The sequence below is a fragment of the Crinia signifera genome, chromosome 1, assembly GCF_055691185.1.
Source record: "Crinia signifera chromosome 1, ASM5569118v1, whole genome shotgun sequence".
Lineage (NCBI taxonomy): Eukaryota > Metazoa > Chordata > Amphibia > Anura > Myobatrachidae > Crinia > Crinia signifera.
The window spans coordinates 127,614,482-127,628,974 of NC_139217.1; the positions used below are offsets into that span (position 1 = coordinate 127,614,482).

At 42.0% G+C, this 14,493-nt stretch overlaps 1 protein-coding gene across 6 annotated transcripts in view; it reads left to right on the plus strand.

Moving 5' to 3' along the window:
- INPP4B (inositol polyphosphate-4-phosphatase type II B) overlaps window positions 1-14,493 on the plus strand; it is a 512,352-nt gene that overhangs the window by 467,280 nt on the left and 30,579 nt on the right. For all 6 annotated transcript variants that reach the window (XM_083173210.1, XM_083173202.1, XM_083173215.1 and 3 more), the window contains 2 exons: window positions 853-950; window positions 12,396-12,508. In XM_083173210.1, coding sequence (XP_083029336.1) covers window positions 853-950; window positions 12,396-12,508 — 211 coding nt within the window. The remainder of the gene's footprint in view (window positions 1-852; window positions 951-12,395; window positions 12,509-14,493) is intronic.

Here is a 14,493-nt window from a genome sequence, read left to right on the forward strand (position 1 = left end):
TTTCAAACAACAACACCACACCTGATTTCATTGCCGTCATTGGCATATATTCAATGCCGTGGGCGAGCGGTGACTGCGAGCAGGACTTTTTCTCGCAGTCACCGCTCACCCTGTCAGTATTCAACTGACCCCCCTCATTCGCAAATTCCCCCTCGCTCCGTTTTTTGAGCGAGGGGGAATTTGCGAATGTGCCTCCAAAAACTGCGAGAGCCGAGGCTAATTACAGCGAGTTTGCTGCACTAGCCGCGGCTCTCGCAGTTTAGGGGAATCCTCGCCGTTCTGTGACTGCGAGGATTCCCCCGGAACGTTGCATAGTGCGAGCGGCCGGCGCGGGGGTTAAACTGCGAGGATCACTGGTTTTCTGTGATCCTCGCAGTTTAACCCCCTCGCCGGCCGCTCGCACCGGCATTGAATACTGCACATTGTGTATCAATGCAAACACATTCTAACATTATGGTGGAATCTATAACAAATTACAATCTTAGGTCTTTGGCACAGCATACTGTGAGATGACATTTTTCAGCAATTTTGGAAATAAAGAAACCCCAGGTTTTCCCGGGCAACGCCGGGTGGGTCAGCTAGTGCCATAATAACTTAATGTCAATATTTTGACCAGTGTAGATTGTATAGAAGATATGAAAATGTTACACAAAACACCTTTAGTAAATAAACCAATTGTATAGGTTGTATCCTGGTATGCTGTTTCTTTTAGTAAATCATGATACTGTATGCAAAGACCATATTTATTCCCAAACTCATTTGTCACAGTTGTTCACCAGTATGGATTAATCCATGCATTGTATTATTGGTTATTCCAGGGGTGACTTTCTTTATTAATTTTTATGGTTGCAGGTTTGGGGACACCTCTTTGCAAGAAAGTATTAACCAAGAGAATGTTGAACAATTGGAAGAATATTACAGACTGTGCGCAGATACGGCGGTTCCAGGCTGTAAGTATAGCCTGAATACGATTTATTTATTACAGGTTGAGTATCCCTCATCCAAAATGCTTGTGACCCGTTTGATAACGGATTATTCTGTATTTTGGAACATTTTTATAATTCAATGATGTATCTTGAGGTATCTTGCATTTATGTTGCACACATCATCATGTATGTTGTACACATCAAACACGTGAAATACACACAATATATTTAATATGTGCATGAAAAAAAGTACATTTGGAATGTTTTCCTTTGGAATAATTTGGATAAGGGATATCTGGATAAGGGATACTCAACCTGTGCTAAGTATACTACTTAGAAAACACAGAGCTTGTGATTATGTTTATGGAAAAATAGAAATAATTTTTGATGTACAGCAGTGGTACCCAACCTCGGTTCTCAAGTAACCCTAACAGTTCAGGTTTTTAAAGTCAGCCAGCCGGTGAACTGTGTATGACCAACTGTCACATTTTAAAAATTTACAGGTGACCTGGAAAATGTGAACTGTTGGGGGTACTTGAGGACCAGAGTTGGGAACCACTGACAGCAAAGAATATGCAAACCTTATAGTACATATAGGGCCTGATTATAGTTCACTCGCAAAAGCAAATTATCTCTCTAATGGACAAAACCATATGCACTGCAGGTGGGGCTGATGTAACATGTGCGGAGAGAGTTAGATTGGGAGGGGTTTTTACTTCAAACTGATATTGCAGTATAAAATTAAAGCAGTCAGTGTTTACTCTGCACAGAAACAAAATCACACCCACATCTAACTCTCTCTGCACATGTTACATCTGCCCCATCTAAAGTCTTTTTGTCCATTGGAGAGAGAATTTGCTTTTGCAAGTAAACCAGGTCCATAATCCCTTAGCTGTAAATACACATGGTAAATGTAAGCACTGGAATCCTTTGAGATAACAGAAAGGAAGGCGTTATTACAGAGTGGCTCATGTAATCCAGTTTATTAATTAAATATGAACTAATTAGTGGAGATGTACTGACAGGAGTACCTAGAGGAATGTTCTGTCATAGTTCTTACAACATTCCATACAAAACAGAATGCTGCAGGAAGATAGTCTCTGGGTTGTAAAGACTCATGGGCTCTCTTTAGATAGCACCTTGATAGTATGATGTATGAGAACAGAACTTCTGCATGAAATCCAGTTGCAATTGTCAGTATGTATTTTGTCTAGGGCAGTTTGAAAAGTGACAGGTAGGGTTTGATCTGTTGCTCTGGGTACACCACATGTTTCTTCTGTGCTAGCCTTTCAATGTGCCTTAGCCAGAATATTTTGAAATAATGGTGGCTATCAGAATCTTTTTTTACATCCACCATCTGCCTGTGTTTGCTCTATTGTGTTCTTTGGGCCCCTTACTTCGCAATGTCCTCTTGTAACTGTAGAGTGGGAGGGAAGGGCTTTCTGTTTGCTCTGCGTAGATGGTTTCATTTGATGCTTTTTTTCTCCATTTATATCCAAGCCCAGGAACTTTGTAAGTTTGTGTATGAACTGTTATTTGAGTAACTACTTCTTGCTCCACCCACTTTTTTGTCATGGCTTTACTGCTAGTGGCCTCTTCTCTCATATATCTGAGACTGCAGGTTATATATCACTATTCACTTATGGTTTGGTAGGATATTTTGATAATTGGAATGGAAAAGGAAATCTTTGCTGATTCGCTGTGATCCTTGATCCCATTTATTCTGCTGCATTTTGCAGTATCATTTTACCCTGATTATTGTACTTAGTATTCCTCTGGTTACATAGTTACATAGTTACATAGTAGGTGAGGCTGAATAAAGACTTGCGTCCATCTAGTTCAACCTATGTTTATAGTAGCATATCCCTTGTATAGTATGTTCTGATATTTTAAAGACAGATTATGTTGCTTATTCGTACCCATGGATGTTTTTAACCAATAAATGTTTATCCAACCTTTCTTTAAACGTATTTATAGTGTCTGCCGACACCACTTCTCCAGGAAGAGAGTTCCAAAGTTTGACTGCTCTGACTGTAAAGAATTTTTTTCTTCTAGATGAACAAAATCTTTTTTCTAATCTAAACTCGTGTCCTCGATTCCTTTCTAGTAGAAAAAAGGGTGTTTGACAGTTCCTTATATTGGCCCCTAATATATTTATACATGTTGAGCATATCCCCCCTTAAACGTCTTTTCTCTAGTGTAAATAGTCCCAAATTGTTTATTCTTTCCACTTAGCTTAAATTCTCCATTCCCCTTATAAGCTTTGTTGCTCTTCTTTGGATTTTTTCTAATTCTATGATGTCCTTTTTATAGTGCGGGACCCAGAACTGCACTGCATATTCAAGGTGCAGTCTAACCAATGATTTGTACAGAGGCATAATTACTTTTGAGTCCCTAGTTTCCATGCCCCTTTTAATACATGCTAGAATTTTGTTGGCCTATTTTGTTGCTATATTACATTGAGCACTACACCCCAGTTTGTTGTCTATTTGGACTCCTAGATCCTTTTCGAGTACTGATTTACCCAATTCATCCCCGCTTAGGTTATAACTAGCACACTGGTTATGTCTCCCAAGGTGCATGACCTTGACTTTGTTCACATTGAACCTCATCTTCCACTTTTTTGCCCACTCGTCTAGATTGTCAAGATCATTTTGAAGCGTGGTGACATCTTCTGATTTAATAACTCTGCTCAGTTTTGTATCGTCGGCAAAGATGGATACATTGCTGAGTAACCCCATCCCAATATCGTTAATAAAAATGTTAAACAAAATGGGCCCAAGAACCGAACCCTGTGGCACTCCACTTAGTACTGGTATAATATTTGATACGGCACTGTTCACGACCACTCTTTGTTCTCTATTAAACAGCCAGTTCCCTACCCATCTACAGATATTCGCCCCTAATCCCATGTCCTAAATTTTATTTATCAACCTCTTGTGTGGTACTGTGTCAAAGGCTTTAGCAAAATCCCATGCTGGTTATTACTGAGTAAACTATGAAGGTCTAAATATTCCTGGATACCATCTCTTAAAAATCCTTCAAATAGTTTACCCACTATTGATGTTAAACTAACAGTTCTGTAATTAGCGGGATCCTCCTTTTTTCCTTTTTTGAATAATGGCACTACCTTTGCTATTCTCCAGTCTTCAGGTACCTTTCCTGATCATAGTGAATTATTAAAGATATAATGTAGAGGGGAAGCAAATTCCTCCCTTAATTCCATTAGTACCCTAGGATTAATCCCATCGGGCCCAGGTGATTTATTTGTTTTGATTTTGCTGAGCCTCAATATTATTTCCTCGGTAGAGAATTCAATATTGAGGTCCGGCTTGTTCATCCCATTTGTGGTATGTGTGCGTTCCACAGTCTGCTCTCCCTTAGTAAACACAGATGAGAAGAACTCATTTAACAGTTCTGCTTTTCCCTTGTCCTCCGTAAAACTTTTTCCATTGATATCGGTTAGTGGGCCTATGTTGTCCTTAATTATACGTTTACTATTTATGTATTTGAAAAACTTCTTGGGGTTAGTTTTACTTTCAGTGGCTATGCGCTCTTCATAATCCCTTTTATCTACTTTGATTGCCCCTTTGCAAATGTTGTTTGATTCTTTGTATTTGGTGAACACCTCCTCATTTAAGTTATTTTTATAGAATTTAAATGCTCTTGTTTTATTGTTGATTGCTGACCTAACTTTTTTGTCCAACCATGGTGGCTTTTTTTTTATGGAATTTACCCTTAGTTACTTTAGGAATGTATTTAATAGTTAATGATTCCAGTACATTTTTTAGAGTATCCCACATTTCCTCAGCATTTATCCCCTCAAAAACTGTTTCCCACTCAATTTTTTTTAGGGCTTCTCTGAATAATTCCAAGTTAGCTTTTCTGAAATTTAGTATTTTTGTCGATCCATTATGATATAATTTACTGAAGTTGATTTCCAGTGAAACCATATTGTGGTCACTGTTCCCTAGGTGTTCAATTACTTTTGTGTTTGAAACTAAATCTATGTTATTTGTTAAAACCAAATCCAATATGGCCTTATTACGAGTTGGAGCCTCTCAGGAGATGCACCATAATAAAAATGGGCATCAGATACACTGGTGATCATTAATGATATAGGGGGGATGCGCTAACATCTGCGCCCCCTTACCGCCGCTCATCGCCGGCTACCGCTAACCTAATTATCGCATATGCTGTAACATATGCGATAATCAAGGGCAAAGGACAGCTCTTGCATTAAGAGCTGTCCTTTGCGGTGAGAGTCAGCGGGTCCCACCGGGCCCCGGCGGCTCTCCCCTCCCTCCCTTATCTGGCGCTGCTTCTATTGCGCCGGGCTCTCCTCCTCCCTGCACCCAGAAGATCGTAGTGCAGGGAGGAGGAGGTCACAGGTCTAGGCAGCACAGCTCTGTGCTGCCCGGACACAGGTGAGCGGGTGTCGGTGCGTGGCGGCGGGGGTCGGTGCAGGGAAGCGGTGGGTCGGTGCAGGGCGGCGGTGGGTCACGTTAAAAGCCCATAGGCTTCTATGGGGCATCGCCAGATTTTTCTGGCGATGCCCCCCATCGCAATAACCCGGCAGGGGATGCTTAGAGCATTCCAAAATGTGGTAAAAACCCAGATAACGGGTTTTTACTGCATTTTTAGTTTAGAGAATCTCCCCCACAGACTTTTGCACCGCAAGCTGAGTTGAACCCATTTCAACCCTGCTCATTACCTGAGTTGCTCAACTTGGGTAATTGCAACTGTGTGCTTTCACACTGCACAACATCCAGGTTTGCTGCACGTCTACAACTCAGCTATATCAGTAAACAATTATATTTTACACATTCTGGGCCAAATATAATTGGGTGTGAGAATCAGAAAGTGAGAGATTTTCGTATAGTTGTCCAAATTTTTTTGTAAAGTGGCAATCAATTACATCAACCTGGTTTTTCAGTGTAAATGATTGTTGCTTTAAAAAAATGGGAAAAATCACTGATTTTCACACCCTATAACATTTGGCTCTCAGTGTCTGACCAGTCTAATGCTACAGCTTATGGTGCACACACAGTTTGGGCTAGAGAGATGTTACCCCTGTTCCTGGTCACCGCGCCATAGTTTGGACATGCCTGCTTTACACAATCTAGAGCAATATGAACTTGTTCTCCTTATCCTACAAGCATTGTGGTCCAGCAGACTTCTATTTATGAGAAAATCCATATAAACCCATTGCGCAAAGTACATACCGGCAGGGCACCCGAGTGGGGGGCAGGTACTAATTACCCGGGCCTAGGCTTGCTGGAGGGGCCCGGCGGGGGCCCTGTCCCGAACCCCCTTCCCCCTCCATCCTTCCTGGGCAGCAGCACACACCTCTACAGCATACGTCTCACTGACAGCTGTCAGCACAGCACATGCTGTAGGTGTGTGCTGCTGCTGCTGCTACTGCTGAGGGGGGGGGCAGTAACACCCCCCCTCCCCCCCTCGACTTTAGAGTGTTTTTTTCACAGCCCTCTAAACATTTTTGGGGCCTAATCAAGAGAGGTGGCCACGCCTGCCATGATCAGGCCACGCTCAAAAATGTTACCGGTGCCCGGCATAATTCTCAGCGGCCCTGCGTACAGGTTGGGAACAGAATGCAAATGTAGACATTGGTGGAATGGGGGAGAGTTGGGCGCTGCTGGTGCTTTAGCCTAGGGAGGTGGTAATCAGCCCCTGTACAATTTCTTGCTAGGATAAAATTCCATAAAATTTGTGTTATACTTTAAATTACATTGTTTCACTGTTCATTCTCACTGTAGTAGTATATAAAAACATCTACAGCAAATTGCAGTGAATACAAATTTAAAAGTACAAAGTTAAAGATGTCTACTAATCAATACTACGTGTGCTGGCGAGTCCGGTTGCAGAAGCTGTTGGATGCAGTTTTTGTACGTTATATAACAGTTACCTGTGTTATATGCAGCAATAGCTAAAATCACATCATATACTGCTTCCCTAATATGCTACATTCTTTCTTATGTTCTGACATTTCCATTTTAAGTGGTTCTTTATTGCCATAAGAGTAAAAAAAAAACAACTTTAAATAAAATATCTGAAATATTTAAGGTCTCGTCATGAATCAATTTGCTGTAGGTTGGAAATGAAAGATTGCGGTGGGTAAGGAGCCAAATACTGTAGCCGATAGTTGCTTACTCCCAAGTTGCTGGCATCCGGATATCACAGATAAGACAGCTTTGTGAAATCAGGCTAAGGGATAACCAGTCAATCACAGGTTTGCACATTGCTAAATACATTTTCTTGTTATAGAACTTTGTTTACTACAAGGTTTTAAGGAATCTTTTTTATATTGGTGCATCTTGGATTTGAATCCCACAATATTAAAATGTTGGGGATCATTTTTGAAAACGCATTTCTAAAGATGAGAATTCATATTTGTGACATTGCAGCACATGCATTATGTGTTTTTCTGTCCCTTAATGCAGTATTTTTACCAAGCAGTCACAATTGCAAGCAGACCAAAGCCATGCAGTATACACGTCTGGGTGGTCAATAGGAATATTATCTTTATATGGTTTTTGTGTCCTATTACTGCTGCAAAACCTGGCTGGTTCATGTCCCAGATTTACTGACCGTCCTTAGGACTACAATGCATACAATGTCACTTTAGCGCAAACAAATGCTGTAGATGGAGGTGTACGTATGGTGCAGGTACTTATCGTTATCCTGTAGCTGCAGTGGATGCTGGAGGGAAATGGAGGTCTCTTTGAAACAGGCTTGAAGTCTACACAGCGTGCAGGCTAATAGTTGTGGTCTGCAAGGCGCTACATACATAGGGAACTCCGGCAGTGATTGACAACTCTCCCTGCCTGGGAGCTGTCGGGGCTCAGAACGTACTGACTGTAATAGCGTTGTCCTGTATCTACACTGCAGGGGCTCACTACAAGGCCTGCTGACAGCTTCTCTCCACAGCGCGGGACACTTCACACTGATGGGGGCGCTGTCACTGACACACCCTGTTAGGACACACAGCAGGTGTTCTGTCTATAACGAACACAGCGCACATAGACCTGGGGACCACCCACTGCAGGGGATGGGGTGCACAGAGGGACATACAGCCTGTGGGCTGATACTGCTGCAGCTGCTGCCACTTAAAAGAGTCAGGTGCAGAGCACACCACTCCAACAGGTTACACTAGCAAAAGCTGGCAATACCCCATAGAAGCCTATGGAATTCTCTCCGCAGTGCTGGTTGCAGGATCTATCACAGATGCCTCCTAGCATACCCTGTAGCCGCTGGTGTCACTGTGCAATTTATTGTAGCACAGTTTCTATACCAGCGCCAGTATCAATGCACACAAAAAGTGGTAAGCTCTACGGGGGCAGAATATGTGTGCTTTATTAATAAATTAATAAATAATATTAGTTCAGCTGGGATTTCCATGGACTTGGCAGCGACATTGCAGCACTGTCTGTTGGAGAAGGCCCCCATCCGCTAGTGCACTATGACCAAGTTTCATTCAATTCCAAGCTTCCGGAATGAGGGATCGGATGTAAAGTTGCCATATCGCATGTCATTTTCTTCTGACTCCGATCCGAGTGGCATTCCCAGATAGTCATGGCTGCCATGAATATTTATTGGATCCTCCAGCAATGAATGGGATTGCATATTATACAAGGACTGCATACACTGTATCGTATTGCACTGGGATGGAGGTCTTCACAGTAGCATTAACATAAAACAACTCTGTATTTGTGTGCAGCAGTATAGCCTTTACCTGGGTGTGGGACCTATAGTGGCTACCATGCTTACTGGGGATCATGATAGCTGCAGTAACCAGAACTCGTGCTACTAACTTGGTGAATAACAATTTCATATGAAATGAACAATCTATTACAATGTGAATGGAAAAAACATGTTATATACAGCAGTTAAGAGGGATATTACCTTCATACTGTTCAATTAACAATTCACTTTTCTGGTCAAATACAAAGCCAACAGATCATCAATTATCATGCCAGGCTAGCTGTTCAAGTGAGAAGATGACACATCCTGACTACCGCTGCTGACCCTTACCAGCATTATTAATCACATTATTAATCATATCTCTGCCTCATGCTAAGGTATTCTCCACCAGGGATCCCAGTGGCACAGAGCTGCGTATATTGGCATACAGCCAAGTAAATACAAACGCAGCCAGCTGGGTCATAATAACCTTGGGCATTCTTCAAAAGAATATAGTGTGTGTGTGTGTGTGTGTGTGTTTATATCTATGTGTATGTGTGTGTGTGTATAAATATATATATATATATATATTCATAATATTTTCTTTATTCATCCAGGGTAGCTTCATATGCCTTCATAAATATCAATCCCTTTACTATTATCATTTCATTGAAATCATATCTGCCATTGGAGACCCGTCAGAGACACCTGGGAGGCAATGAGTTAGTTGATATGATGATTATGCTAATGCAGCCACCACAACAGCAAGCATCAGTATACCTCTTGTTTCCCTGTGGACATACATGAATGCCTGAATGATAATGTTCCATTTCTCTTATGCCTGCAGTGCAATAAATGCAAAAGCGCAGGATGGAGACTGGTTTAGAGACCAGCGCAATTAACTTTTAGTAAGTGCAGTGAATATAAAACAGACCCAAGTGGAGCTCATGCACCAGAAATGCTGCAGGAATGTCATTTCCCTAAAGGGTGCCATAGATATTTCCTGCATTCTCGGGGAGTAGAAACATGTTCAGCATTCGATAACTCAAAATCTGTGGGGAGTTTTCTGGCACATATTTTCTTTGTTGAGGCTGAGTACAGAACATCTGAGACATATTGCACTTACATTTTTAAAATAACCAGTGCAGACAGCGCGGCATCCAGATAATAAGGTGCTCTGTGCTGGCCCTGCCCCCTTTTCATGTGGTATCATTATACCACATTGGGGGAGTGGGGGCACTGGCGAAGCTAAGGACACTCCAGGAAACAGCTTTGTAGGCTTCACTGCAGCCACCTAGGCCCTGTGTTCACCCCTAATTATGGTCCTGGGTACCAATATACACCAGGGGAGTAATTCTGTTTGACAAGTGACAGGCAAGTACTGTACAGACTTACACTCATGTCAGACTGTAACTTTGTGCAACATTCATGCAGAAACTTGATGATGATTATTTGCTTGTTATCTATTATATAGCGGGCAGCGAGCCACGTGACACTGGTCGCTCATGTTGCTGGCAAGCTTCATATGGCATCTTGGCTACCAGCACTTATGTGACAGGGACTTCAGTCCTATGCTGCTTGTTATTTGCTGCTAGTAGGAATGAATAAGTGTCATACAGTAGGTCCTGTGACTAACACGACATCTGCCTTTTTGAAAAATAATTGCAAACCTTGCGAAATGTAACAAATTTGTACCAGTTCCAATATATACTTATTTGGGGTCAAATTTTGGGGCCAAATCCCGGGATTCCATCGATCCCGAGATTGGCGACCGTCCGCATACATCTATCCTTCATGTGATACGAGTTGCATTATACATAACGTGTGAGTGCCGTATGGCCCTGTAGCACCGTGCATCTTTGCATGTGACTTTTCTGTTAAAATACGACCCATGCAAATGCGTGGTGTATCTATATTGGGATGGGATGCAAATTCGCAACACTCTGAACGAGTCTGAATCGGGCCCTAAGTGCAAAATGTTCTATTTTGAGTAAACTGCTTAATTTTTCCTTGATATAATGGACATCTGGGCCTCAGTGCAGTGCAGCCATAGGTATCTGCTTTGGACCAATAAGTGGCACGGATTATACGTACTGTACATATACGTTCATTAAATTGGAGACATAATTACATTTTTACATGAAGCGAATGTGCGCTCGTTGATGGCTTTGACTACCACTGGTTCTCTTAAAAATAAATCATTGAAATGTTCGAATTAAATTCATTGGCTTGATAGACTGAAATAAAATGTTGTCACAGTCTGATGATTTCCTGATCTAGAAATAAATGTTTCTATTTCCCTATAAACTGGATAGTTTGCAAAAGGCTTTTGTCTCGCTTCAATATTTGTAGGTGCAGAAAAAGAACATTAAAAGTGATTGTGTTGTGTTGTATTGAGAGCGGCTCCTAAAGTATAATTCCAGAAAGTAATTTTGCTTGAGCAGTTTTATGTGCAGTACATTTACACCCAGCAATAAGGGGTCAGGATGGAAATTCAAGGAAAAACAGAAAACATCAAATAAACTACTGTATGAAGCATAAATCAGACCTGGGTTTTCCCTATAGCATCAGATGTGATGGAAATGCGGTTTTGCCCATAACAAGTGACCACGGTTTATACCCCTATACTACTGCAGCAGTTGCGCCATACAGGTATCCCAGCATGTTCCATGCTACCCGGTTAGCTCCAACCAAGCATGTTTCTCCCTGGAATGTGCACCATAGCTAAGTCACACAAACAAATTCATCGGATGAAACAAAACTCCTGTGACGTTGAAGTTGCTGCCCAGCATCTCGGGTACAGACTGAATGATGTTTTGCTGCTTATGCGGATCACAGTTGCTGAGCTACTCCACTTGACATGGCAGAACATGCCGTAAGATAAATATTAGTACTATTCCTATGACTGTATAATGGACCTTATTCAGGTCCCTGTGTATGTGCAGACGCATTTCTGCACATGTGTAGATGAAGGTTGTGTGCGGCCACAGCCAACAGGGTGTTTGCCAGGCGCACACACCCAGGATTGCGGAGGGGGGTGCGCCTGGGACCTGAGTCACTTAGATATGCGTACACCTTTGCCATCATTTGATGGTCGGCGGCCAACGAATGATGGGGATGGTTCTCCCTAGCCTGGGAATGAATGTTTATTTAAACACAAACCCGTGCTGCGAGGGGGCAGCTCGGCAGCCACCGGGCAGGTTTGGTGGCCTCGCAAGACTGCGATTTCATTAGGTAGACAAGTTTTAGGTTCACATGCCTTAAGTCAACAGGGTCAAACTGTCAACATGAGGTTTTTCGGTTTTTTGGGTGTATGTTGATGTAGGCCGTCATGGACACCGTATAATTGTACCCCGTTCCCTTACATGGCTTGCTGCACTTGCAGCGCTTGGTACACTATTATATTCCCACTCCACATTCATTGGGACGGTGAAGTATGAACAAGTTGTTGTATAAACTTTTTTGAGAAAAAACTTGAAAAACTCATGTCCACCTTTTTCATGGTTTTTGATCTGCCTTGCATGTGTCGACCTACTGCCTGTCGACCAATAGTGGTCAACCTAATGACGGTCAACCTCACCTCATTGGCACACTCTATTTTATGTTCAGCTTATTTCTCTTTTTAGATGAGAATTACATTGAGCTTGTTTGGATTCTTCTAGTTAGGTAATTGTTGCTATATAAATGGCCGCCCTCATACCACTGTAATCAGCGTTGTATTCAGAAGTGTAAGAGTCTGTGAGTTATGTCTCCATTTACTGCTTTCAGGTCCACAGTTATTCCAGGATCAAAGTGACCTAAAGGAACTCCTCGAAAACCTTCACCAAAACACTCATGCCAAAAAAAGGAAGAATGTAGAAGTCATGTGGTTGGCGGCTACTGTAAGTTTTGCTTGCACATCTTCAATGTCAATTTGCCAGAGGGATAAACAGCAGGCGACTCTCTCCAAGTGTGGCTGAACTAAAATCTGCCTTCTGCATGCTCAGCAACAAATAGGGAGTCACCAGATGTCTGTCTCTTAGCATGTAACTCATGTTTCTCTATTACAGACTTTTCAGGTCATTTTAATAAGCAGAACTAAGTCAACAACAATTCCAATGTATTTTTAAGTTAATAATATCATTTTTCCCATTTGATACATGATTTCATGCGATTGCCTCCTCCCTTATGGTGCCCACGCTGTTAAGAAAATGTAATTGAGTTTCAACATAGTGGGTTCTGTGCCCAAGTAACCCTAAAACTGCCAGTGAGTTGGAGGATTTGTGTAATATGTTCTGGCATTCAGCCGTGAATTCTTGTTAATTGCGGTTAGATTTGTTGCCGCATTAAGGAATGCTGAAATGATTATAATTGCAATTTTCAAGAATGAACTATAAAGCAACCCTTAATAAATTGACTGTGGTGACCGTAGCAATGACCTGGAAACATTGTTTTACATTAATAATCTGTAAAATATTAACACGACACACGGTGTATACAATGGGGCATTTTTTGCCTGTTTTCCTTCTTCAGGGATCAGTATAATAAATAGCCAGCTACAGAGGCACATTTACATTTCTATCAACAGATTTTACGATGCAATGTCTTGGTTTGTAAGAGCCCTGCCTTCAGAGACAGAATTAGTTAATCATTGACATCATGCCAAGCTCTCTCACGATGTCTCTGTGTGTATAGATGCTGTCTCTGTGTGTATAGATGCTGTCTCTGTGTGTATACATGCTGTCTCTGTGTATAGATGCTGTCTCTGTGTGTATACATGCTGTCTCTGTGTATAGATGCTGTCTCTGTGTGTATACATGCTGTCTCTGTGTATAGATGCTGTCTCTGTGTGTATACATGCTGTCTCTGTGTATAGATGTTGTCTCTGTGTGTATAGATGCTGTCTCTGTGTGTATAGATGCTGTCTCTGTGTGTATAGATGCTGTCTCTGTGTATAGATGCTGTCTCTGTGTGTATAGATGCTGTCTCTGTGTGTATACATGCTGTCTCTGTGTATAGATGCTGTCTCTGTGTGTATAGATGCTGTCTCTGTGTGTATACATGCTGTCTCTGTGTATAGATGCTGTCTCTGTGTGTATAGATGCTGTCTCTGTGTGTATAGATGCTGTCTCTGTGTATAGATGCTGTCTCTTTGTGTATAGATGCTGTCTCTTTGTGTATAGATGCTGTCTCTGTGTGTATACATGCTGTCTCTGTGTATAGATGCTGTCTCTGTGTGTATACATGCTGTCTCTGTGTATAGATGCTGTCCCTGTGTGTATAGATGCTGTCTCTGTGTGTATAGATGCTGTCTCTGTGTGTATAGATGCTGTCTCTGTGTATAGATGCTGTCTCTGTGTGTATACATGCTGTCTCTGTGTATAGATGCTGTCTCTGTGTGTATAGATGCTGTCTCTTTGTGTATACATGCTGTCTCTGTGTGTATAGATGCTGTCTCTGTGTGTATAGATGCTGTCTCTGTGTGTATAGATGCTGTCTCTGTGTATAGATGAGTAATGTAACCACCCGTCTTGTCTTTTTAATATTTATTGCCGGTGTACATTCAAACACAGGTGTATATACTGTATAATAATTGCTTTATCCAGTTTTCACCCTTATTCATGGAAATGACATAGACCTTAGGAGGGTATTCAGATTTGTTCCGATGTTAGGGAGTCTGTACATGAACATGGTCTTTATGCGCAGCTCCCCTATGCGAACAGTTTCAGCAAGAGCCAAGCCGTTTGCCGTGATCGGGGCAGGCAGGAGGCGGGGACAGGGGCCACCAGCTACGTGGGCAGGCCAACGTGTGCAGGGGCGGGCGGCTGTTTTCATCCTGGCACTTGCAAAAAAAGTCAATTCCCAATTACTTTTATTTGCGAAGCCA